Source organism: Triticum urartu, chromosome 5A (genome assembly GCF_056163025.1).
Source record: "Triticum urartu cultivar PI428250 chromosome 5A, HENAU_Tu73, whole genome shotgun sequence".
Taxonomy (NCBI): domain Eukaryota; kingdom Viridiplantae; phylum Streptophyta; class Magnoliopsida; order Poales; family Poaceae; genus Triticum; species Triticum urartu.
Genome location: NC_141877.1, coordinates 238,934,469 through 238,960,238, shown reverse-complemented (window position 1 = coordinate 238,960,238; position 25,770 = coordinate 238,934,469). Strand labels below are relative to the sequence as shown.

The 25,770-nt window shown below is 43.1% G+C and overlaps 2 protein-coding genes and 1 pseudogene across 3 annotated transcripts; 1 reads left to right on the top strand and 2 right to left on the bottom strand.

Moving 5' to 3' along the window:
* Positions 1 to 2,853: 2,853 nt before the first annotated feature.
* Positions 2,854 to 3,325, bottom strand: LOC147970915 (uncharacterized; annotated as a pseudogene).
* Positions 3,326 to 5,651: 2,326 nt separating this feature from the next.
* On the bottom strand, positions 5,652 to 7,626 carry LOC147970914 (uncharacterized). The gene is made up of 2 exons (XM_087522715.1): positions 7,224 to 7,626; positions 5,652 to 7,134 (listed from the first exon to the last, which is right to left on the bottom strand). The coding sequence occupies exons 1-2, from the start codon at positions 7,376 to 7,378 to the stop codon at positions 5,652 to 5,654; spliced, it is 1,638 nt and encodes a 545-aa protein (XP_087378841.1). The 5' UTR covers positions 7,379 to 7,626.
* A 7,518-nt stretch (positions 7,627 to 15,144) lies between these two features.
* On the top strand, positions 15,145 to 24,500 carry LOC125508557 (Pseudouridine synthase family protein). 2 transcript variants are annotated; one of them, XM_048673298.2, is made up of 11 exons: positions 15,145 to 15,554; positions 18,034 to 18,090; positions 20,783 to 20,860; positions 21,101 to 21,154; positions 21,367 to 21,449; positions 21,670 to 21,769; positions 21,849 to 21,911; positions 22,037 to 22,315; positions 22,976 to 23,036; positions 23,138 to 23,276; positions 23,947 to 24,500. In XM_048673298.2, the coding sequence occupies exons 1-10, from the start codon at positions 15,168 to 15,170 to the stop codon at positions 23,236 to 23,238; spliced, it is 1,263 nt and encodes a 420-aa protein (XP_048529255.1). In that variant the 5' UTR covers positions 15,145 to 15,167; the 3' UTR covers positions 23,239 to 23,276; positions 23,947 to 24,500. The 2 variants fall into 2 exon arrangements, with proteins under 2 accessions (XP_048529255.1, XP_048529254.1); XM_048673297.2 differs by having other exon boundaries at positions 23,138 to 23,280.
* Positions 24,501 to 25,770: the final 1,270 nt, after the last annotated feature.

Below are 25,770 nucleotides of genomic sequence, written 5' to 3'. Positions count from 1 at the left end.
TTTCAAACGTCTTCTCCATGCCATATATCTTCTCCATGGCCTCTTCACATCTGTTTAGCACATCTTGCACCCGTCCACTCATCATTTGCTGAAATTTATCATGCAACTCCTTATTCGTCATGTTCTCCCAGTTAGTCTCGTCGGCTTGTGATCCTGCCATGGTTAGCAGCAATAGAAACACACAAGAATATGATCCTATAGACTACTAACAAGAGGTGGTGGTGGGTGTCACAAATCCGTCAAGAAAATCTTAAATTCTTACCAGTTCTTACCCAGCAGCAGGCGGTGATCGGCAACCGTTGTAGTCAAAACTCTCAAAGCTTGGATAGAGCGATTACAAGGGAGAGTCAAACGCACGACGTAGATGTATGTGGAGTTGGGAAGGCTTATAATATGGTAGCAAAAAGGGTCAGCAATAATCAATTCAGAGATGGAAAGTTGAATAAACGCTCAACGTCGGTACTGTGCTGGTCCTAGGCTAGACCGGGCTAGAGACGCGAGCCTAGAACACTAACAAAATCACGACGCTGCACGTAAACAAGGGAGGAGCACACTCTGAATTTTTTTTTCACTTTTTTCCTCTTTTTTTTGCTCCGCAACAAATTTTTTTCGAAAAAGTCTACAAATGGTCTAAAAACTGCCTAGCCAATTTTTTTTAGTCTGGAACTATTTTTTAACTGCGGGTAGCACGGAAGTTGGGGAGTCCTACTGTGTCACGACTCGGAGTATGGCGTGATCTGGAAGTCCAAAACAAAGCAACAAATACTGGACTCAGACTAGGACTGGTGGCGGACATGAATCTGGTGGAAACTCGGACTAGTGGCGATATATGTAGGGTGGTGGAACTCAGACTGGTGGTGAATCGGTGATGGAGGTGGACTCGGATTATCGTGATGGCGGTGGATATGTGGTATATGGCAACGGTGATGACGATGGTGGTATATGGCAGTGGTGATGACGATGGTGGTATATGGTAGCGATGACGATGATGGTGGTATATGGCAGTGGTGATGATGATGATGCGGCGACGGCGTGACAAATTGTGAACAGAACTCGAAACTCTAAAGGACTAGACACTAAGACCAGCAACTAGACACGACGATGCAACCGCAAATTCAACAATGCAAAACCCTAAAAAGATTATGCAAAGGCTCAGATTGGTTCGGATATAATGAACTAACCCTAAAAAAATTTTGTTGGCTTTTTCGTGGACTGTAGGTATGAAGAACAGACTCAATCTAAACTAGAAAAACTGCAAAATCTCACCGAGCAACCTGAAAATCTGATACCAATTGATAGAGGCGAAGGTGTCCCGATGTTTCGATGAGATGGTGGCTATCGTGTTTTGTGGGAGTCGACCTTGACAATCCGACTATGAACGTGCGAGACGTCGCGCCTTAGCAATCGCTAAACCAACTTCCGAGGGGTTATTGACCACGCCGGAGCACGAACAACCTGACAACGAGGGTTTGTTTCCTGCGAGCAAACGAAGAACAAGCAAGAAACCGAGATTGCAATCTGGATATTGCAAATATAAGATGAAAGCTTTATTGATCAAGGTGGGGTTCTGTGACATCTTGGTCTGGTCGTTGAACACAAACGAAGTACGTGAAGTTGCAGCTATGGCAAACTTTTAATCTAAACAAAATCCAAAGTCTAAATGATGCCCTGAGGGTTGTATATTGGAGGAGAGAGGGGGGAATTTCATGGCCCTTTGAGGAGGGGTCCGAAACCAACCCTAAATCTTGTTTCCCCACACATACAGACTCTAAAAACAGCCTATAATCAAGTATTTCGAAATTATGTGGGCCAGGCCCAAAAAATAAGGTGATGCAGCACCTAGTATAGCCTATGGACGAAAATTATGAAGTGGCATCCTGTATATTTCTTCCAAGGCTTCATGCGCTCATTATGGTGGCTTCAAAGTCCTGGAATCATCACTTGTAACTCCGTTCTTGTTCCCCTTGTGCACGCCATCATCTCCATGCTTGAAATTGCTCCAAGGTTCATCTTTCTTGTCCAAGCTAGGCCCTTCATTTGTAAGCAAAACAAATGTATCCAATTTAGGCAGCATCATATTCTCATGAACATTAGAATCGTTACCAAGAAACGAAAGTACCTGGTAATTTAATTGGCGTGCGCGAGCTCTAATAATTGGTCCAGTATATATAGCAGCAGGGGTTGTGGGTGTAACAATGGTACTGATGTCCTCATCACGCCCCCGTCGCCTCACCTCACCGATCGCCCCGCCGCTCGACATCGCCGGCACCATCTCATCGTCGACCCAGCGTCGCCCCGTCGTCCCCTGCGCCGCTTGTCGCTCGCCATCCCCGACCTCCTCCTCGGCTCGCTTCTTCGCGCCTCCTCGCCCCCGTGCCCCTGCAACGCGGGTGAGGAACCCCACCGGCCTCCTCTTCCCTCTGCCATTGTGCTTGTCGTTGCCCGCGCGCCTGTGCCACGCCTAGCTGCGCCCCGTGTGCCCCATACGCGCCCCGACCCCGAGCCTACACCGCGTCACCGCCCGCCTCCGCTGCGTGCTCACACGCCGGCAGCCGCCCTCGCCCAGCTACGTCGCCCCTGCCCCGCGTGGCCTCGCCTCCCCCTCCCTGCCGGCACCGTGCCTGTCGGCGCCACTCTTGGTGTCGCGGCACACGCACCCGCCTACCCGTTGCGCCCGCACCCGTTTCGCCCTATGGGCCAATGACAACTCGCCCCCACCCTTGTAAACAGAAAATGTTTTTTCTTAAAAGAAAATTGAAATTAAAAATATATTAATTAATTAATTAGTGATATAATTAACTTAATTAATTTTAATTAACTAACTTAGTTAACTTAATTAAGTAACTAAACTATTTAGTTGTTTGACATGATGGGTATTCCGTAGATACGGCAAAGGTCAGTGCGTCGAGCATTGCTTGACATCACATGCTTGAAGAGGCCATCACATGCTTGAAGAGGCCGATGTTGCGTATGAGTCCGACAACGTGCAATTCACGACCTCATTGACGGTGGTGATTCCCTCCATGGAAGAATTTGCAGACCGGATGTCGAGCACCATGTGTGCACAATAATCCGGCACGTCGAACATCGCCGATGTCGGTCGTGGCCGCATCATGGAAAATCTGGTTGGCGAGCTTCATGTCCGACAACGCAGGCGAGGAGTCCTCGGCGAGACACTGGTCGTAGTCTTCGACCTCACTAAACATGCTCAAGGACTCTTCTATTTTTCCAGCCGACTGAACAATTCCATAGCCGGACCATCCTCTTGGCTGAAAACATGCAACACCGAGTTGAACCTATCTTCCTCTACCTTGAACGGACCCATGGTGGAAGAGAAAGGGCGTCGGTTGAGAATTTTTGTTCATCAAATGTTTCTCTTCTCTAGAGGAGGCTTCGATCAGGTAGAGAAAGATGGTGGGTACGCTCTTAAAGAGGAAATACTAAAAATGGGATTGCATGGGATACATTTTCCTAACTAACGATGGGCCTTTTTTCCTAACAAATGCATTAATTGAGTGATTCACTTCATTTTAGCGTCACGAGGATAACTTACCATGTATATGTGGTGGTGGAGGGGTAAAAGAGGGATTATATGGGATTACAACACATACACCTTACATTGTGAAATTTTAGTAAAAAAATGCATCTAAGACAAAAGGAACGTAGGGAGTATAAATGAAGATCACAATGGCAATAAAGATAATGATGATAAACATCTGCCAAGTGATATACCAACAACTGTCTCTCCAACTTTGCTCTGCAAAAGATTGTGCTAATTTTATGATACTTTTTCTCAAGAATGGCACTGACTCAAGCTTTCAAACGCAAAAAGAATCACTCAATTCTTATTTGGTATGAGCGGTCAAAAAAATTCTAAAGTTGGACTGAAAAATCGGAACAAGTTGTGTTCGCGAACTTCGGAGGGCAAAAACACGTATTTAGAAAACGATTTTGAGGTGTTAAATATTGAACTAGCTTCTGCAACTATTCAGATGTGTCTCATCGCTAACTTTAATTTGAGTACTCGCGGAGCCAAAGCGGACTTCGTATGAGGAAGATATGCATGTTTTACTGAACAATGCACAAAACAGTTTCCAATCCGAATTCAGCTACGAGATTGAGTCTAGATAGATCCAAATTTTGTTTTTTTTTCTTCTCTCTTTTTTTCTCACACTTTTTTCTTTTTCTTTATCTCCTTTTTGCTTTGACTTTTTTCTCTCTTTTTTGTCTTTTTTTCTCTCTCCCTCTCTCCAAAACAAACTGGATAAGATGCAGATTGGATCAAGCAAAGATGTGAACGACCTCAACTATGATTATGACAATGAATGGTGGGTAGCACGTGGTGGAAATTGATGGAAGGGGTGGTGGACAACGAAAGGGATAACGATGCAGCGGCGGCATGGCTAATGTGAATAGAACTCGAAACTCTAAACGAACTAGACACTAAGACCAGCAACTCGACACGATGATGCAATCGATAATTCAATATGCAAGCAATGAAAATAAAATTGCAAAGGCTCAGACCGGGTTGGACGAAGGATGAACAAATCTAACTTTTGTTATGGCTTTTTCTTGGAGAATAGGTAAGAAAATAAATCTAATCTATGGATAATTGGAAATTCTCAGTGAGTAACTTGAAAACTGATACCACTTGATAGAGGCAAAGGTGTTTTGTCTTTCGATGAGCGGGTGGTTGTTGTTGTCTGTGGGAGTACACTTTGGCAATCCGAGTACGAACATGCGAGACGTCGCGCCTTAGCAATCGCTAAACCAACTTCCGAGGGTTGTTGACTACGCTGGAGCACGATCAACCTGACCACGAGGGTCTATTTCCTGTGATCAAACGAAGAACAAGCAAAAAACTGAGATTGCAATCTCGATATTGCGAATATAAGAGGAAAGCTTTATTGATGAAAGTGGGGTTCTGTGACGTCTTGGTCTGTTCGTTGAACACAAACGAAGTACGCGAAGTTGCAGCTATGATGAACTCAGTGGCGAATCTAGAGAAAAAACGGAGGGTGGGCTCAAAGTTTAAGCCGAGAAAATCGAACGCTCTTTTGAAGAAAAAGCTGCTTATCTCCTAGTCCTTTTGTATAAATAAACTGAAACTTTCCCAGATTAATACTGGAAACACGCACTATATACTAGAATTTTTTTGGATTTTTTAGAAAATATCAAATTTTGAACCAATTTTTGAATCAGGTGACTAAAATGGCCATTATCTCCTAATCCTCTTGGCCAAATAAGCTCAAAATTTCCCAGCCTACTACTGGAAGCATGTAGTATTTACTGATTTTTTCTGGAATTTTGAAAGAAAAATGGTTTTACCAATTTATAGAGACAATATGTGCCAAACAGTGCTCAAATGGACATGATTCTCAAGACAAATACTAGTAGGATGATTGACCAACAACAAAGTTTCATACAATCTGCACACCAATACATCAAGTACTAGAGAATCAACCAAAATAAGGCAAAGACAAGATACTGGTGTTGCTTCTTACTAACAATATTGTAGTTGTAGAACTCCTCCACACCAAAATGCAAGTGACAAACTGCAAGCCATCTGTCCAAATTGGCACAAATGTTAGTGATATGGTAAAGTACCCTCAACTAACTATCGACACTAGTACTAAAACAGAGATATACCTCTAAGAAATAACATCATACTCAAGAGGCAAATGTCCTTTGCGATTTTTCTTTTTCTGAAATCGTATCATAATTTGATCATCTGGAATACTTTTGAATATCCTTTTCTCATAGTAGCATACCATTAAATCATTGAGCCAATCATCTGATATCTTATTGCGCAAATTGGTTTTGATGACCTTCATTGCTGAAACTATTCGCTCGACCGACGAAGTTGCCACTGGAAGAATCAATGTCAACTCGATAAGGCGATATACCAATTGGAAAGTTCTATGTTTCATTGTTTGAACCATCAAACGAGCAAGAGTAGAAATATCCGGACATCCATTAAATTCCTCACTTCTCCTAATATTTGTAAGGAATGTTGGAAGCTCGTATCTTAGCAACAACCATTCAGCTTGTGTAAAATCTTCAACATAAATTTCAGCAAGCCGAATAAGTTTCTCATCATTAAACTTTGAGAAGTTGTTAGCTGGATTAAGACAAGACATGCAATCCACTAACTCGGTGTTAAATTCATTGAATCGGTGGTTCATCTCAGTGAGAGTTGCATCAATCGCAACATTGAATATGCTCACCCTGAAATAATGATCTCGAGTCACCTTATTCTTGCTTCGAGCAGATTGCCCCATAGCTCCAACAAGATCATCCATATTTGGCACGTCAATGCCATGTTCCTCACAAAAGTTTTTTGCTTGCTCGCATAATGGATCATACCCATTGTCCCTCATAGTTTGCAAAGCTTCTTTCACATCCAAGATCAAACGCATGGCTTCAACAACATCTTGATTCTTCCTTTGCAAAGCTTGTGATAGCATATTTGTGATGTTCAACAAGTTTATCAAGAATATCATGATGAACACAAATTGGAAGCATTCCATCTGTACCAACAAACCTGAAGCTCCACATTGAGAACTGTGTTCCCGGGCATCCTCAATCACAATTGCAAGCACATCCACCACTGCATTCCACATTGTGTAAACACGAAGCAAGGTTCTAAGATGTGAACCCCAACGAATAGCTCCTGGTCTAGCTAGGTTAGTTTCTTGATGTAAACCAGTTCCAGATGATATCTTACCATTCTCCATCATCTCTATCAAGTCATCTTGATGCTTTGCAAGCAATGCATCTTTTCTTTTGCAGGATGAACCCACCTGAGTCACTATCAAGGGAAGAAAGTTGAAAAAATCAGCAATAACCGGACAACATTGAGCCACTGTGACAACCACTAGTTGCAACTGATGGGCAAAACAGTGAACATAGAAAGCATATGGACTCTCATCACGAATTAGCTTTTGCAAACCATTGAATTCTCCTCTCATATTTGAAGCCCCATCATAACCTTGTCCATGTAGCCTATTAATAGACAAGCCATGGTACTTTAAGACATGAAACGATGCTTCTTTAATTCCGGCAGATGTGCAATCTGTGATGTGCTTAATAGCAAGAAATCTCTCCTGAAGCTCCCCATTATCATCCAAAAATCTGCACATTTGGAGAGCTACAAGTTATAAGAAAAGAAACAAATAACAACATAAAATAAAAGAATTAGCCTTTGTAAACCATTGAACTACCTCAAAATTATTGCCATTTGCTCCTTTATTGAGCAATCTCTAGCCTCATCAACAAGTATCGCAAAATTCTTATCTCCAAGCTCATTCTTGATGACTTTGGTTACCTCCAAAGCACAACATGTAGCAAGGTCCTTTTGAATCTGTGAACATATCATAAGTGCATTACCTTGCCCATTGTCAAATGCATCTTTCACATCTTTGTTCTTGTCTTTGTACCAATCCAAGAACTCCCTGAAATTGCCTTTGTTTACGGAATCGGAGGACTCATCATGTCCACGAAAAGCTTCCCCTTGAGCTATGAGATACCTTGCACAATCTAATGATGTGGTCAAACAGATTTTATATTTTATTTCAGATTCTTTAGTATGTGCTCGAAATTTGGTAGCCACATTGGCCCTTTGATTCTTGAAATCATCACACAAGCCTCTAGCAATGTTGTGGTAACTAGATGGACCACCAACATGTTTTTGAAAACTTGCCAAAGCTGTTTTCCAGCGTTTGTAACCATCTATGGTAAATGCATCATTTCCAAATGTAGAAGTCTGTGATGGTTTCTTGAAAAGAAAACAAGGGAAGCAAAAGGCAGCCTCCTTTGCGACACTATATTCCAACCAATCAAACCTATCTAGCCATTGTGGTTGAAAAGATCTCCAAATTTTACCGTCCAGTGTGACTTCAAATTTATGCCCACTTGCTTTGTTTCGCTCTTTCAACAAATAAGCTCTTCTCACTTCACTTCGAATTTCAGGGGCATAATCTTCTATTGGTATTCGATCCGCCGGATCACCAAAAATCTGACTTGGATGAAATTCTACTATATATTATGTTGGTGGTGCTGGTTGGTTTGTGCTCTCATCAGTTGGGGGATTGGTTCTCTCATTTGAAGTGGGATTGGTGCTCATTTGAAGTGGGATTGGTGCTCTCATCAACCGAGGGATTAGTGCTCTCATCAACCGAGGGATTAGTGCTCTCATTTGTCGGATCATCGGGGATTATGTTCTCTATGAGGGTAGGCTGAACAATAACATTAATTGGGGCAACATTGGATTCAGGAACAATAGGAAGTGTATTTGAACTACTTGCAAACCAACTATGCAGAGTCCTCTTTCTCTTCATTTCTATAAAAAAATAAACAAGGACATAAATTAGTTCATGAATTAATTGTTACTAGAACCAGTACTGACTAAAACCAAACTACGTACTAACTAGAATTAACTAAACTAGCAACTGCCATCAACTAAACTAAGAAGAATCAAACAGAGTCAGACAGAGACAACAAAGAACCTATTTCGAACTGCTCTGGACCGGGACTCTGGTGTCCGGCGTCCGAGAGGCGTCCGGCCGGTTGTCAGAATCGCGATTCTGTTATACGATTCTACGACTTTACGATCCAAACTAACCCCTATGATTCTACGATTTTAGTTCATAGAATCTATGTTTCTACGATCCTGATAGTGAAGATTCTATGATTTGCGATCTTACCATCGGAGCTCCGATCCGATTCAAAATCGCGATTCTAACAACCTACTCCGGCGTCCAGTGGGGATTCGGCGGCTCCGGCGACCTGCAGAGAGCCCTGGGCGTCGTGGGCGACGAGCTCCCCAGCAGGCGCAGCCCGGCTCCCCCCATGGTCCCGTCCCTCGTGCAGGCTCGGGCGCTCGGCTGATGACGGCGTCCGGCGGGGAGGCGGCGTTCGGCGAGGACGCAGCGACGGCGAGGAGGCGGGGAGGCGGCGCCGGACTAGGAGGTGGCGTCTGGCGGCCGGTGGCTAGGTTATTGGGTGGCCGCCAGTGCTGGTGGCCGCTGCTCGTGCGCTTGATGTGCTTCGTGCGCGTCCGAGCGTGCGGGAGGCTGGGTTAGTCACCGATTCTTAGATGGGCTGCCTGCTGGACCGTTTTTTCTGGGCTGGGCCTAAGAAATATTTTGAAGCCTAGTAGTAAAAAAAATTCCGCGAATTTGGAGGGTAGGCTCAAGCCTATCGAAGCCTGCCTGGTGAACTCGCCGCTGGATGAACTTTAATCTAAACAAAACCCAGGTAAAAAGCTTCTAGATTGATCTACTTATATAGGGGCAAGGGGTGGCAACCAAGGAGGTGGGAGGACGTCCCTGTTGACGCTCCAAAATGGCATGATTATAAAGAGTGACTTGAGGCCATAATGAGATGATGTTAAAATTATGAGTTCGTGTCACCATTTGCTGGCTCTTTTCAAGATGATCAAAATAGATATGGAGATGGTCCAAAACGGAGCTCAGATACGAAAGTTATGACAATCTTAGAGATGCTCGTATTGACACCAGATTAAAGAATGGCATAAAACCTAATTAATATGACCTTGGATGAAAAAACTTTCAACTGCGAAGTTCTTCGTCTTGTCGGAACGGACGATTTTGATATAAAAATCATCCCCATTCAAGGTCATATGCAAAAGTTACAGCAAAACCGTGCGCTGCAGCAATGTTTGGCTGAATCATCCGGGCCGGGGCCGGATCATCCGGGAAATTGAAGCACCAAGACACCATAAGTTTTTTGATGAAGCCGGATGATCTGGATCCAGTCCCGGATGATCCAAATGGAGGCCGGACAATCCGGGAAGGAATCCGGACGTCTGGACAACTTTTTCTGCTATAGATTTTAGAACGGCTATAAACACCATCAAGATGGCCTCAGATCGAAACGTTTTCAACATGAAAGTTGTGCGTCTCGCCGAGACGGTTGATTTTCATATAAAAATCATCCAAATCCAAGGCTGTATGTGGATTCTAGAGCCAAAACAGTAAGGTGCTGCCAAAAAACTGGGCTAGGACGGATCATCCGGGCCTTGAGCCGGACATCCGGGCCGGAGGTCGTGAATAGTCCGCGTTTGTTAGGTTTTGATGATTTAGATGGCTAGGCAAGTCCTTTTCTTGTACGGGAAGTCCACCCGCCTCTTATATAGACAAGAGGTGACGGCCAATTGAACAACAACACGCAATCGCAAACGCATCTACAACTTTTTCATCTACGTTTTGTCTCTCCCTCATTCTTGCTCCCTCGTTCTTCGTCGTTCTTCATGTTGGAGAGCTGCGAATACCAAGGCTCTAGGGGCGGCTTGACGACCTAGGGCATCCCATAGCCGCCGCACTCCTCGATGGGGTCCCTACCGGGAGTGTAGGGTTTTGGGTCTTCAAAAGCTCTCGCCGGTCGACTTGCAAATCGCGCTTCCAGTGAGACTCCTTTGACGTGAGCTACGGTGCATCACCCTGGGCGTCGAGCATACATGTGACGTGTTCGTGTGCGAACAGTCCCAAGGCGGCCTAAAACTAACCATAGGTCGTACAAGGCTCGTGGGTCCAAGTGGAGGTGATACAACAACTTTGGACTTATAGTTTGACTTGGATTCTGCTGCAGCCTCAGATTGTTTCGTCAATATCTCAACACTTCGGACGAATTTGAAGCTGGATCCAATTGGGTTAGAAAAAGCACAAAATCTACTTTCCAACAAGAAAATAATCACCCAATTCAGAGTCCGGATGAAAGAAATCTTGGCGTTTTGAGTTAGGTATGTCTATACAGTCCGAATCTGAGTTCAGAACGTGAGAGACTTGGACTCTATCTCCTCTTGGCCCAAAAGTGACATGATAGAACTTTTTGAACAACACCTAAACTTCTTTTTCCCCTTGTCTTCATACGTGGATTGTACAAATGTCTCATACACCTGCAATTAGACATGGCACAAAAGTCTGTGAAGTATTTTTGTCCTGGATAACATAATTAAATTATTGCATAGTTTGCATTAGAAATCACCTCACAAATATGGATTTATGCAATATTTTTTATATTATCAAAGGTAGTCATATCCTCATCAAATTTTAAAAACAAAATTCATGATCTAAAAAAAGTTCATCGGTTTTGAAAAAGAGTTCGTCGATTTTGAAAAAAGTTCATCGATTTGGGGAAAGTTCATCGATCTTGAAAAGAGTTCATCGATTTTGAAAAAAAATCATCAGTTTTGAAAAAGAGTTCATCAATTTTGAAAAGAGTTCATCGAGTTTGAAAAAAGTTCATCCATTTGGAAAAAGAGTTCATCGATTTTGAAAAAGAGTTCATCGATTTCGAAAATGTTCATCGGATTTGAAAAAGAGTTCATTGATTTTGAAAAGAGTTTATCGATTTTTTTAAAAATTCACTTGGTTTTGGAAAAAAGTTCATCGATTTGGAAAAAAAGTTCATCAATTTTAAGAAAAATTCATCAATTTGGAAGAAAAAGTTCATCAATTTTGAAGAAGAGTTCATCGATTTTGAACGTTCATCGGCTTTGAAAAAGAGTTCATCGATTTTGAAAAAAGTTCATCGGTTTTGAAAAAAATTCATCGATTTTGAAAACAGTTCATAGGTTTTGAAAAGACTTGATCGATTTTGAAAAAAGTTCATCGATTTGGAAAAAACAAGTTCATCGATTTTGAAAAATGTTCATTAAATTTTGAAAAAAGTTCATTCAACTTGGCAAAAGTAAAAAACGAACCAAACCATTCCAGTAAAAAAGGAACAAGAAAAAAAAGAAAGATAAAAGAAGAAAGATGAAAAGAAGGAAAAATATGGAACTGATCACATGATGTGTGGGTGGCGTGGTGGTTAGTGCGGCTTAAGTAAGAGCGGGAGGTCTCAAGTTCGAAATCTACCTGAGACCTCAGGCCGGCCCCCCGCCTCCCCGCGTCGCCAACATCTGGCGACACGGGGAAAACCCTAGCCGCCACCGCTGTCACAGGAAGCTACCCTCGCCGCCCTCCCCTGCATCGCCGCCGCTGGAGGGACGACCGACGAAGTTGCACCAGCCCCTGGGATGGCGGCGGCGGGGCGGATCTGTCCCCTCGCGCTCTCCCTCGCCACCATCTCGCTCGACCTGCCTCGCCCGTCCCACCTCGCTTCGTCCCGCGGCTCTCTCGTTCGATGCCTCCGGTTATTTCGGCGTGGGCTGCGTCATGCCCTAGCCGTGCCGCGAGGCTGGATCCGACCTCTCCTCGTCGGCCGCCCCTCGGCGCGACTCCAGGCCCCCGCGTGCGGCATCGGGCTCGCTCCTTGCGCGGCCTTCCTTTGGACGCGCGTGGCTGCGGCTCCCCGTGTGGGCTGCCCCTCGCTGGCTGGGTCTAGGCTGCCCTCTGGCCGCGGCGCCCCGCCCCCACCCGCATCGTCCACCCCCGAGCTCCATTGATGGCAGCGACATGGCGTCCGTCAAAGTGTGCCAGCCGGATTGCGCGGCGGCTGTGTTGTTCTCCATGGCGGCCCTCTTCCCCCTCGCGAGTGTGTTCTGGCTTTGACCCCTGGCAGCCATGAACTTGCGTCCCCTTCCTGTGTTCCTGGCTGCCCGTGGTCGACGCTAGCACGGCTCTGGACACGACATGTTCCTGGAGTTGCATTCCTCTTCCAGCTTCTTGGGCTTGCCGGGGTCCCGGTGGTTTTGGCCCCGGTGGCCCGGATCTGCGCTCATCTCCGGATCTTGGGCCATCCGCGTTGCTGGCCACCGTTGCATCCCCTTCGTCTTCGCCGCCGAATTCCCCTCCGCCCGGTCGCCCAACCCAGCTCAACTCTTCGCGTTGCTCTTACTCCTGCCGGATTTGTAGCTCGCTCTCCCGGTGACGTCCGATACCGGCTTCGGCAACGGGTGTTGCTCCCCTCCCTGTGATTGGCGACTTCGACATGTGTTTCAACTTCCTCCACTTCGCCCCAGTGGCTTGAGATTGCTCGGACAAAGACCAGGGCGAAATCCCTGCTCGGCTTGCTGGTGCTGGTAGCGGCGACACCCGCGGGTGCCGTCCCCTTCTTGGAGGCGCTGCCATGGTCTCTGTCTTAGCCCCTCTTCAAGCATCAGGGGAAACCCTAGGCCCGGGCTTCTGGACCGGACGACGATGATGTCTTGGCGCTGTTCTCCTTCTTGAAGGCGTCGTCTTCCTCGCTCGCGGCGTCCTCGACGGTGGAGTTGGACGCTGGTTGTCTTCACTGTGTTCGAGTTGCTTCTCAGGGCTAGGAGAGTTTGCCGTGTTGTTCTTTTCCTTTCTTTGGGCTGAGCACCCCATGTCCCTCTGCTTCGGGCACCATGTCGTCTGTGCATGTGTTGTTCACACCTGTATTCAATCTTCTTCTTCTTCTATCAATGAATGATATGCAAGCTTTGTGTATTCGCGAAAAAAAGAAATCTACCTGTGGCACATGTTTTTTGCGTGCAAAAACCGAAAAAGAAACAGAAGATGGCCCAGTCCAGCGCCGGGATGTGCGTCCCTTTGCGAGAAAGGAAAGAACGGACGCTTAAGCGCGAGTAAAATGCATGAACCGTCCCTCAAGTTGCTGGCAAGGTCCAAGATGGTCCTTAAACTCCGAAACTGCTCCAATACAGTCCCTAAACTCGTGAATACGGCATCAATACGGTCCTTGAACTCGTGCAACCATTCCTGGGCTATGTATAAACATACGGCTCACGTACGCCGCGTCGTCCATGTCCGCCACGTCACCATAGAGGGCCCGTGGTCAGAAAAAGTTAGTCGTCTCCCTGGTCAAAATCCTCGAACACAGCCTGAATCCTTAACTTCCCAGATCGCTCTCCGCCAGACCACACTTCAGACAGTTCGGTCGAAGGGGACCGCGATGGCGGCAACCTTGGCGCCTCTCCCCCTCCCGTCGCCGGTGGCATCACAGTCGCTCCTCTCCCTCCCGTTTCAGCCGTGGCATCCCAGTCGCGCCTCCCCTTCCCGTTGCCGCCGATGGCTCCAGCAGCAGCTTGTTTGAGCGTCTTTTGGATGTTAAGTAATCTCAACTATGCACTAGTATTATGTTAATGAAGTGAACTATCCTTGTGTTCTAATGGAAGTGAACTATTCTTTGTTCCAATGTTTGTGAACTATCCTTTGTTCTAATGGAAGTGAGCTCAACGTGTATCTGCATTTGACTGAATATATGAAGTGAGACCAAAAATTATCACTGAATGTATCTGCATTTTGATAGATTATGCATGTGTAGTGAGAAAAACAAATGAGACCAAGAAATATGACTGAATGTATGATTGAAAATGTGCATGTACAGTTTGGCCAACAAATATTCCACTGATTTCTGACAGAAATGTATACATATATTCCAATGTGCCTGTTCAGTGCTAGAGCATAACTGAATTTTGACAAAACACATATATGAAGTGAACTTTAGCACTGAATTCTAGCCAGCACAGCAGTAATTTTATGCAATGTATGAATTGAACACACATAGGTTATAACTGAACCTTTGCCAACACAGCAACACTTTTTCACAAACATATATGAAGTGAACTCACACATAGATCCTAACTGAACTCTTGCCCGTACGGGAACATGATAAGTTCTGAACATAAACAGTATAGACGATGCTCTCTGTTTCTTCATCATTGTCGTCTCCATTTGAACAACCGTACGTCGGCGCCGCCACCTCATCAAGCCACCTATCGTGGCACCCATCGGCGGATGCGGCTGCGAGCCCTTTCTTTCCTCCGCCGTCCCTGGAGCGTTCACGTGTTAGACCTGTCGGCGATCATCAGGCCGCCGCCATTGTCCCGGGGGCGATAGCTTCTGTTTCACGAGATGATCAGGTGGGAGCGGAAGCGGATGAGTCACAAAATCATGATCTTGGGGGGCCGAATGCACACACACCACGGCCTCGCATCAGTTGCCCGCGATGAACGCTGACGTGATGGAGGCGCCGTACACAAAACATAAGCGCATACGTATCCCGAGACCGGTTCCATGAGTTCAAGGATTGTATTGACTTAGTATTCGCAAGTTTAAGGACCGTACTGGAGCAGTTTCAGAGTTTAAGGACCGTTTTGGACCTTGCCACCAATTTCAAGGACGGTTCATGCATTTTACTCCTTAAGCGCCGTTTAGGATTTGCCCGTTTTCTCGGCACGAGTGCCGGCCCGGCACGGCCCGCGTATTCTTGGGTTGTCCATGCCGTGCCGTGCCGGCCTGCCAGGTCTGCTGCAGACGGAAGAACGAAGTCCCCTCCCAAAACCCTTGCTTGCTATTCCATACGCCACAAGAGCCATGAGCGCCGCCAGCTCGGACTCCGCTGAAATCGCCACTGCCTCCAAACGCCCGTTCGATCCCTACCTTGCCGACCCGTCGCCGCCTTCCAAACTTCAGCGGTTCTCCCAGTCAGACATCTCGCCGGCGGACGCAGACAGCGGCGGAGAGGCGGGCGCCGAAAGCGAGGCGATGGCCGGCGCGCGGCTCTCCCGGACGCAGCGATACCTGGTCGCCGTGGAGTACGATGGCACCCGCTTCTCTGGTTCCCAGCAGCAGCCGAACCAGCGCACCGTCGTAGGCGTCCTCAAGGTAAAATTCTCATAATTTGAGTTGGGAAATCATAACGATAACCTAAATTCATGTCGTTAGAGATGCTTACCATGAGATATTCGGGTGGCACATCTGTACATGACTCTAGGCGTAACTTGAAACATTTGTTAGGTCTTTGTGGGAGATATCCCTTAGGTTGTGGGCAAATGCTGTAGCATAAGGTGAATCCTCTGTCACGAGTGAGTATACGTAGTAAATGTGGAGGTTGTATTAGTCTCGGAAAGCACACTGAGTTAGATCGAACCAGGGATTTCAGAGTGAACGAATTGTTTGTACGCAAACCTGTTCCAGACGCTCACTCTGTACCCGAATGAGCCCACGCCGCTGTTCCCACACAAATGCTGCCGCCGCTGCGAGAAGGGAGAGGAGGGTGGGATTTTTTTGCCAGATCACGAACCACCGCTGCTCCCTACTCGATTTGCCGCCAAGGATAGCCTTGCTCTGGATATCTTTGTCATACCCTGAGAAGGATTCGTGAAGTAGGTGAGATGGAGAGCGGAAGAAGATCATCTACGCTAGGCCAGCACCGCATATAAAGGGGTTTGAAATTACAAGCGACTGAGCTGTAAACAGTAGCTCGGTATTAAAGTGAATGAAAGTAAACTGTTTTAACGGTAACTCCTGGATGAATGGGAGCTGTTAACCTTGACTTAAGCCGCTGCCGATATCTGAGCTGTCCATTAACTGAACCTTCAGTGTTGCTCATTGTTGTGTAGGTTCAGAGATACGCTGGGCCTGACAGATATGTTGTTTGAACTTTCTGTTTTTCTTTTTCAACGGCAATCTCATATAAGTACATCAAAATGTAAATGTTTATAGAGGGACACATAATATATTCCTTATTTTACTTGCGTATAGATTTGTCACATTTTGATGGATTAGTATCTGCATAAGTATCGGTACATACATTAGACAGTACTCCCTCCTATCCAAAATAAGTGTCGCAGTTTTGAACTAAAGTTGGATCGGTGGGAGTAGTATACAGTAAACAGTAGTATGGCTGCTCTGGTGTATGTCCTTATTGAGACCTTTGTTTGAATACACAAGGCTGGAAGCTATAGAGGTAGAACTGGAGATACATGGGGTAAACTGTGCATAGGATGAATAGTTGGACTCCAAATGTAACAGTAGGAAAATTCTATGACACTTGAACTGTTTTATTTATTTATTTTGGTTATGCCTTAAGTTTTTTATATTAAAAGATATTTTCTCCTGGAAGAATGGATATTACAGCCTTGCATGAAAATTAGCAAATTTACAGCCTTGAATGTAATTCATGGTTCATCCTATTGTATCAGAAATAAGGGTGCATAAATTCATATATATACATGATAGTAATGGGCGGCATGGGGTAAACTGATACTGGACAGGCCACAATAGCCAAGACAAACTATATAGTATATATGTATCTCACACCCAACACTGAACATATGTACTAATTGGTCATTTGGGCCTACATTAGCAAGGACCAACTCATCAGTTGTCTTTCATACACCTCTAACATGCTGTTACAGCCGACATCTCGAAGCCTAACTCTTTCCGGCAACCCTCCCCCCCCCCCCCCCCCCCCCCCCCAGCCGTAGTTTACCCCACGCAGTGCCAAGTCTGCTGTCGGTCGGTATGCTTCTAGTCATGAAGAACAGTTCTTCCTGTCACCATCTGTACTTGCAGATCAAATGTTGTGATTTTACCTTTCTCCACTGTACATGCCTGCAGCTGTCATTGGATGGATCTGTTATTTGGCGACAGTTCCATAAGCCCATAACCAATAGCAGGTGGGTACTGGGTGGTGGCTACAGTTGGAGTTGAGGATCTTAGCTCTTAAACCATGTTAACTGTGCAAAGATGCTGCTGATGCATTGCTATTGGAGACCCAATATCTATAATAGGGTGCATAAGACATAGGAGAGGCTGAACCAAACTGATTTAGTAGTATTCATAATATACCATTAAAAGCATGTGTGTTCCATTTCTATGGGTGTGCTTTTCCTTTGTATGTAGCAGAGCAGTTCGAGTGCAAATTAGCATTTTAGATGGTAGCATTGACAAGGAAAATGCCTTAGAGACTGTTGCAGCAAAAATAAATGAATAGTTTTTTTTGATTTCATGCTTTGTTTTGATGGAGAACATGATATAGATAAGAGAAGAAATCACTAGATGAAATAAGTTCCTATAGGTTGCTGAATAAAAGGATAGAATGAAGGAGAAGATGGCATAGTATTGTGAAGAATGGTACGATATTCCTTGATAAGATTATTGTAAAGAATAAGGAGGTTTATTTTATTATTTTGTAGGTGGCATACATAATCATTTGAATACTGTTATATACATGTATATGTATGTGCAGCAAATTATGAATTAAAGTATCTGCTTCTTCCTGCCCTACTGCTATAGCTTGCTTAGCTGTAGTAAACATATAATAGATTCGGTGACAGCTCATGTTTTTGAATTATTTCAGGAGGCATTTCACAAATTCATTGGGCAGCCAGTCTCAATCTTCTGTTCTAGTCGAACGGTATTGTACAAAATGCTTTAACGCAATATTTAACAAATTTTTCTGCACTTTTGTTTTTCTTGCATCTGCATTTTCTCCAAACGTAAGTAACTACCAAGGTATGAGAAAAGTATTCCAGCAAACTAAGGCTCAGTTTGGCATCGAGGTGAATTATGATAATTGGTAATTCCGTTTGTCTAACCAGCTTTTCCCTAATTACTGTTTATTTAACAAGCTTTTTCCTAATTCCATGGCTAATTTCTCAGCAAAGCACAGTTCACAACAGTACACTGGACCTAAGAGTGTCATAGCATTTTGCAAAAGCATGATTTGAACTTGTTACGCAATCGGCCTAGACTCTCTAGTAACAATGTTGAATCTGCATTTTTTCTGATAGCGATTAAACAAATTGCACATTTGTTTTTTTTAATAGAAGCAGTGATGCAATAAGCAATAATTTACTTTATATACCTAGAAATCTGTCGTAGTTGTAGAGTTAATTAGTTGCATATGTTAGTCAGAGATAATCTTTTTATGAATGTTGCATGTTGCATTGCATGCCATATAATATATGAGGGGCCATTTGCTATTCTATAAGTCTGGATCTACATTATGGTGCAGTTGGAATTATTAGGTATCTAGGCTATTTTTTCATAAGACTATCGTTACTAGAGAGTCTAGGCCGATTGCGTAACAAGTTCAAATCATGCTTTTGCAAAATGCTATGACACTCTTAGGTCCAGTGTACTGCTGTGAACTGTGCTTTGCTGAGAAATTAGCCATGGAATTAGGAAAAAGCTTGTTAAATAAACAGTAATTAGGGAAAAGCTGGTTAGACAAACGGAATTACCAATTATCATAATTCACCTCGATGCCAAACTGAGCCTTAGTTTGCTGGAATACTTTTCTCATACTTTGGTAGTTACTTACGTTTGGAGATCTATATATATTTTCTAAATAGAGGCCGTAGTGACACTGTGGTGTCCTTTTAGGCTTTTACACTTGCAACTCTGCTATAAGCCCAAACGCTCTCTATCACAGCTAACACAATAATAATGGTCTGCTGCAGTGGCGGATCTAGGATTTCGAAAACAGGGTGGTCTGCCTATAAAAAAATTTGACAACAAATATGTCATGCAAACAGAGATTGGGCTGGATATTTTTACAACAAATAAGCCATACAGTGGCAATTTTTTCAGTCAAATATACTTTTTTTAGGGAAATATACTTATAAACACAGCAGCTCCTAATTAATAATGATTCAATTAGAAATTGGGAATGGGGATTGGGAAGTGCGTACTGAAGATAATGGGCTGGGCGGCTGGCTTCTGCAGGTCTCCAGTGTCCAGTCCGACGCTGGTTAGGTCTGCTAGCTGTTAGTTGGGCTCTGTTTTATTTTTTTCTCGGACCAATCTCTATTCTCCTATGGTATACGGGTCAAACCAAAATCTCAGGGTGGGCCGCAGCCCACCCTGTGCACCCTCTGCCTCCGCCCCTGATCTGCGGATAGCCAGATAGCGGCTGCCATGCCATTCATTTTTTTATTTACGCCTTTGGACAATTATTTTGGAATACTGTATACTTGGTATGTACTGAACTAAAATTAGCACCATAGACTAATAATTCAAAAAATGATGTCTCATTTTTTAATTTTAAATTCAAAGTTGGGAATATAATTAAAAATTAATAATGCTGCTTAATTAAAGAACATATTTATAATCTGCAAAATCATAAGTCGATGTGAATAAAGGTATGCTCAATAACGTATATTTGAATTCTATTTTATGTTTTGTAAACATTACAGTGTGTTGCTCTAAGTTGACTATAGAGTTTCATAGTTTAGTTATATTTTTATGCAACTTTAGTTTAGTGTATGTGCCAGGAATGTAAGTTTGTTTCTTTAGTTGCATTGCATGCATACCCTTGGTTTGTTTAAGTTATTTGTATTTATGTGTATTTTGTACAGCAAATCAATAGAATTAACTTATTTCAAAATGGCGGCAGATCCGCATTGTATTATAGCCTCAGTGTATACCCAGGTGTTTTCCTGTCTTGCGGGCTAACCTCTTCTTTCTGTTAAGGTGGTAGCTGTGAATACCCATCTACTACCTCAAAAGGGGAATCGAGCTTGGAAGGCTAGATAGTAGGGCAGATCACCATGATAGCACGATAATTGTTATTTACTGTTGGGAATAATAGCAATTTTCCAATTAATTTATTTTATAAATAAATCATGATGATAGCAGTATGAGCATGTACTAAGCACACAACAGGAACATCTACGATAACAACAAGTATGCCTAGCACATGAACTGGTTCAGGATGTCAGCTGTAATACAAGGCACAACTCCAAGAAATAAAACTATTCTGTGCTCAGCCCCAGCTCCTCTCTGCTTCTCTACTTCAGCCTATTTCTAACACGGCTCGTTCATGAAACACGACATGGGTGAGGCGTGGCGGGCGTCTGAGGAGGAGCGCGGGTGTACCACTCGTCTTCTCAAGCTCCAATAGCATGTGGAAGAGAATCCCTTATATGTTGGTCTGAACTCCTCCAAATCCAGGATGGCACTAAACTTACCACCATGTCATGAAACCCCACATGGGTCTTTGAGATTTTCCAGGAATTATTGTTTATATTGGCCTAAAGCCCATCTATAATTCACCATTTACAACATTATGTTATATGCAGCTAAAAATTTATCTGCTAATCCAGGATGCAGGTGTTCATGCTTTGTCAAATGTTTGTCATGTTGATGTGGAGCGCATAAGTAAAAGGAAGCCTGGTGAAGTGGTTTGTATGCATACACTTTTCTCTCTAACTGGCTTACATTGAGGATATGCATAAACTATTAATTGTATGCTTTGTCTATATCAAAACACATTTTGGCCCGCTGCATGTTAATTATGTCCTTCATGGGTTTGATGTCAGATATAGAATCTCCATGAATACTACCTAAAACAAGTGTATGCACTTTAGAGCTCTTATACCACTTCTAGTTCTGTTTGTTGATGTACTTTTCCCCTTTTGCAGTTGCCACCTCATGACCCTGAAGTTGTAAAATGCGCGGTGAACCATTTTTTACATGTATGTTTTGACCTAATCTAGCTATAGTGCTTCTCATTTGGTTGAGCTGGTCTTTAGTTGAATAAACATACACGTGCCTGCTGATGATTTATGTAGTTCTCCAGATTTTATAATTTGACCTATACTTAATGATTTATGTAGTTCTCCAGATTTTATAATTTGACCAGTCTCATGCAGTAGATATTTATTTCTGATCCACATTTTTCCTGCAGAAGAATGAAGGTGACATAATGGTGACTGATGTTCGTTGTGTTGCACCAGATTTCCATGCTAGATACAAAGCTCTAGAGCGCACGTAGGTAGCAAAATCTACAATATAATATGAGGCACTCTTCTAATTTATCTTGTTACTATTCCATTCGTATGTCTAAACTATTTATTAAAAGGCTAGTAACTTTGAGTCCTCCTATTATGCTTTATCTTCAAAGTGTGAGCAATGGTAGCTTGATTATAAACAACTCCATTTGTCCTTTCGAAGTAATGAGGATGTTATTGCTTTACTAATTTTGTTGAAGATATCACTATCGTTTACTTTCTGGGCCTGAGCGACCGTCAATCTTTGAGAAAAACTCGGCTTGGCACATACCTGAGGATCTAAATATACAAGCTATGAAGGTGAGGTCTCCAGCCATACTTAATTGTTTTCTGATGTGAAATTATGTTTCTGGGTTTACTAATGATGGTTTTTGTTCAGAAAGCATGCAATATACTTGTTGGGCATCATGATTTCAGTTCATTTCGAGCATTTGGATGTCAGGTGGTGTTTTGCTTCTTAACTGTCTCTCAGTTGCAGAGTTCATCAAGAAATACTAGTGCAGAAAGGCACAGTGTTTCTTGGATTTGACCATCCACTGTGTTTATATGGAGGGATTATTGTTACAGGCAAAATCTCCAGTGAGAACTTTGGATGAGCTTACTGTTACAGAAGTATTTCCTGTCATGTTTTTTCCTTCAAGCTTAGAGCGATCAGAGATGGAATCACCAGATGGGTCTCTTGTTTATTCAAGGGCATCACTCATGGGATCTTCTGGAGAAGGATCTGATGTTTCTAGTACTACTAGTGGGAAATCAGTATGCGAGAATGGGCAAGAGTTTGGGAAGAGATTAAGGCACCGCTGCTTTGTTGTTACTGCAAGGGCACAGTCTTTCCTTTACCACCAGGTTAAGTCATCTTCTTTGAAGGGTACTTTCAGAGCCTAGAAAATCTTTAAAAAGCAGCATATATAGAAGTGCCATTGATATATTTGAGAGCTATTCTTTTTCTTAGGGATATTTGAGAGTTACTCTCAGTGTAACAATGTTCTTAATTTCCGTAGTGCTATCAAGATTTGTTTTTTTGGGATCTGTGCCAATGCCTAACAGATACAAGTGCTCATGTTCAGATTTCTTGATAATTATTGCTTCGTGAAGAAATTTGGATGTAAAGCATGAAATCTACTACTGTACGTATCTTCAGGAGAAACTACAATGCAATCCAGCTTTAGGTGCATAGGTGTAATCAACTAAAGAAGTGTCCCAAAAACAGGCATATCTCAGCTATGCTCCCTCGGAGTAGCCAAACACTGTCTCGAACTGGTCACATGCCATTTCTTGATAAACACATTTGGTGTTTAAGGCCAGTTGTACTATTAAGCATTTGCAGCTCCTACTTTATTCCATGGTAGCAAAAATGTGCTCTATGACCATGTTGTTGTGTAAGAACATGTTTTTCTTAGGGAGGAAAATGTTATCACTAGATAACTTTGTATCTGTCATAGTTGCCATTAGTACTTGATTATTAGATGTTGCTGCAACCTGATGACTGATTATTTTCGAATGCAGGTAAGATTGATGGTCGGTCTTCTGAAAGCTGTTGGAATAGGAGATCTAACAACTGCTGATGGTTTGAACATTCACCTAGTATTGTCTTTTGATTAATGGACCAAGAATTGAAGTGAAATTTTAAAATGTTTATTTTGATATGTCTACCTACATTTGATGCAGTGGAGAGAATTCTGGATGCAAAGACAATGACTGCTGCACCTCCTATGGCACCTGCTTACGGGCTTTACCTTGACAACGTGAAATATGACCCAACTGTTTAAAGTGATTTTGAGCTTGAGTTTTGTTAGCTATTGGATATGTAGGTATGCCTAATCCAGCTTATGTAAATTGGTACTGTTGTACACCTGCATGATTCCAATTTCCAAACTATCCCAGTGATGGCGAAATAATAATGATACAAGTCACCTAGCTGTGAATGTTCTGCTTAGAGTTTCATCACAACTGTGTGGTCACACACCAAGATGTGACATTTATTGTACATTTTACCATCCAATCGGACCAAGAATTATATACGGCCACACATCAGGTCAAGCATTCAGTATATTGCATGTTTTGAATTTTCTCTTCAAACAAAACGGTTCACACTAATTTAGTTAGGTTAGATCTTCAGTCTGAAAGCAACTTTATGACAGTGGATGGTGGGGATGGCTTATATACCCATGTGTGCATGTACACATGCATTTCCCTATTTTCTTTTGGTATACACGCACAATTTGATTTCTTTTAGAAAGTACGCTGTTATCGGAATTTAGTTAGTTTCTCTTTCTATTAGAGATCTCAAAAATATGCAGTTTAGTATGGTTGCTAGCGACTTGTCAATTTTTAGTAATAGAAGGGTCATGTTTCTTAACTAATTACATTGAGATCTTTTCGTTTACAAATGGATTGTTTTTTTTTTTCAGTTTCCTTATGTTAAGCACTTAAGCCGCATATGGAAATTCATACATGTGCTTCCTTTCTATCTGCAGGATAAGTTTTTCGAATCAATGGATGAATGAAGTGTTGAAAGAAGATGTCACAAAGGAACCTGGCTTGTCATCTTTTGTTCAGAATTATGTGTTTCCCATAATATACTTTTGTGAGATGCATTTCTTATTGTAGTGAGTTTCTGCATCAAGAGGGTCAGATAGTTAGCCGAGTAACATTCTGGATACCTGAATGGAGGGTTGAATGACTATCCATATCGGGAATAATTTTTGCGCACTAACAATTACTCCCTCTGTAAAGAAATACTCCCTCCGTCTGAAAAAGTTTGTCCCTCAAATGAATGTATCTAGCACTAAGTTAGTGCCAGATACATCCATTTGAGAAACAAGATTGGGACAAGCTTTTCCGGACGGAGGGAGTATAAGAGAGCGACCTAGACGCTTTTATATTTCTTTAGATCACTACTTTAGTGATCTAGACGTTCTTATATATTTTTACGGAGGGAGTATTTGGCATTTATGAGATTGATGATGGTGAATCCCTTTTTGGGTATGTATATTTGTTTAATTAATTGGTCATTTTCTTTGGACTTTAATAGTTGGATCTGAAATACTTCTCTCATTGCATATCTCATTCATTAGCTTTCTTGGCCACTTTGCTTTATCCAATATATGCTTAACGAAAACATGACCCGAGCTCGTCATTTCTTTGCATCTCAGTAAGGATTCCCATGAGACAGTCAAGTTGGCCATGAGGAGCTAGGCCGCGCTTTGGGAAGGCAATGGTACGGTGTAGACGAGGCAAATTTTGTCTTAGCGAATCTGGTGAGATATGGCCATCTCTGCCATGATTCCCATCTAGTAGTAGGCTACACCATGATCCCTAGCTCAAATAAGCACAACAGTGCTACTCCGTTTCTCTTTGGCTACTTGGAAACGGATGAAAACGTCATGCACCGATGCGCAACAAGCTGAGCTGCGGAGTTGCCCCAATCTCAACCAAGGAGCCAGCCAGTGCCTTGACGTCTGTGCGCACCACGCACCCACCAAGTGGCCGGCACCTCAAACAATTACGTACGACAGAACGCTGCACTCTTATATAAAAAAAGCCAAAGGAGATTCATTTCAACCAAAAAAGAAAAAGGAGATTCGGATTAAAGCAGCGCCAATCTTCACACGAGATCGGAGTGGACCCGGACGGTCTCCCATTGGCGCGTCCCCAGGGCCCCACACCCGGCAAACTGCGCTTTCCTTTCAAGTCACGCACAGTATATTATACTCCCTCCGTTTCTAAATATTTGTCTTTTTAAAAATTTCAATAAGTGATTACATATGAAGCAAAATGAGTGAATCTACACTCTAAAATATGTCTACACACATCCATAATTTATAATCCATTTGAAATGTTTAGAAAGACAAATATTTGAGAACGAAGGGAGTATAAGTAAAGTAAATGAAATGAAATTCTCATGGAAACCTATTTTTTATGTATGAGAAAGGCATGCAATGCAAAAGAGAGCTTAGAGCAACTTCAATCGGGTGACCCAAACAGACGGCGATTTCGTCCGCTTTTTGTCTGTTTGGGTCGACCGTCCGCCCGGCGTCCGCCCTGTTTTTGATATGGGTCGGCAGCGCACCCAACGCCCCGACCCATATGTGCTGGCTGCCCAATCTTACATTGATGACTTGCATTCAAACATGTTGTCAAATAAACCAAATAAAAATAATATAGTTTTATAAATCGAATACAAATAAAAATGTTTCACGTAGTTTTGCAAATGAATAAAAAAAGATACATCTATTGGTTGCCAACATGAGCCCACATATGCTCAACCAAATCATTTTGCAGTTGCACGTGAGTTTCTC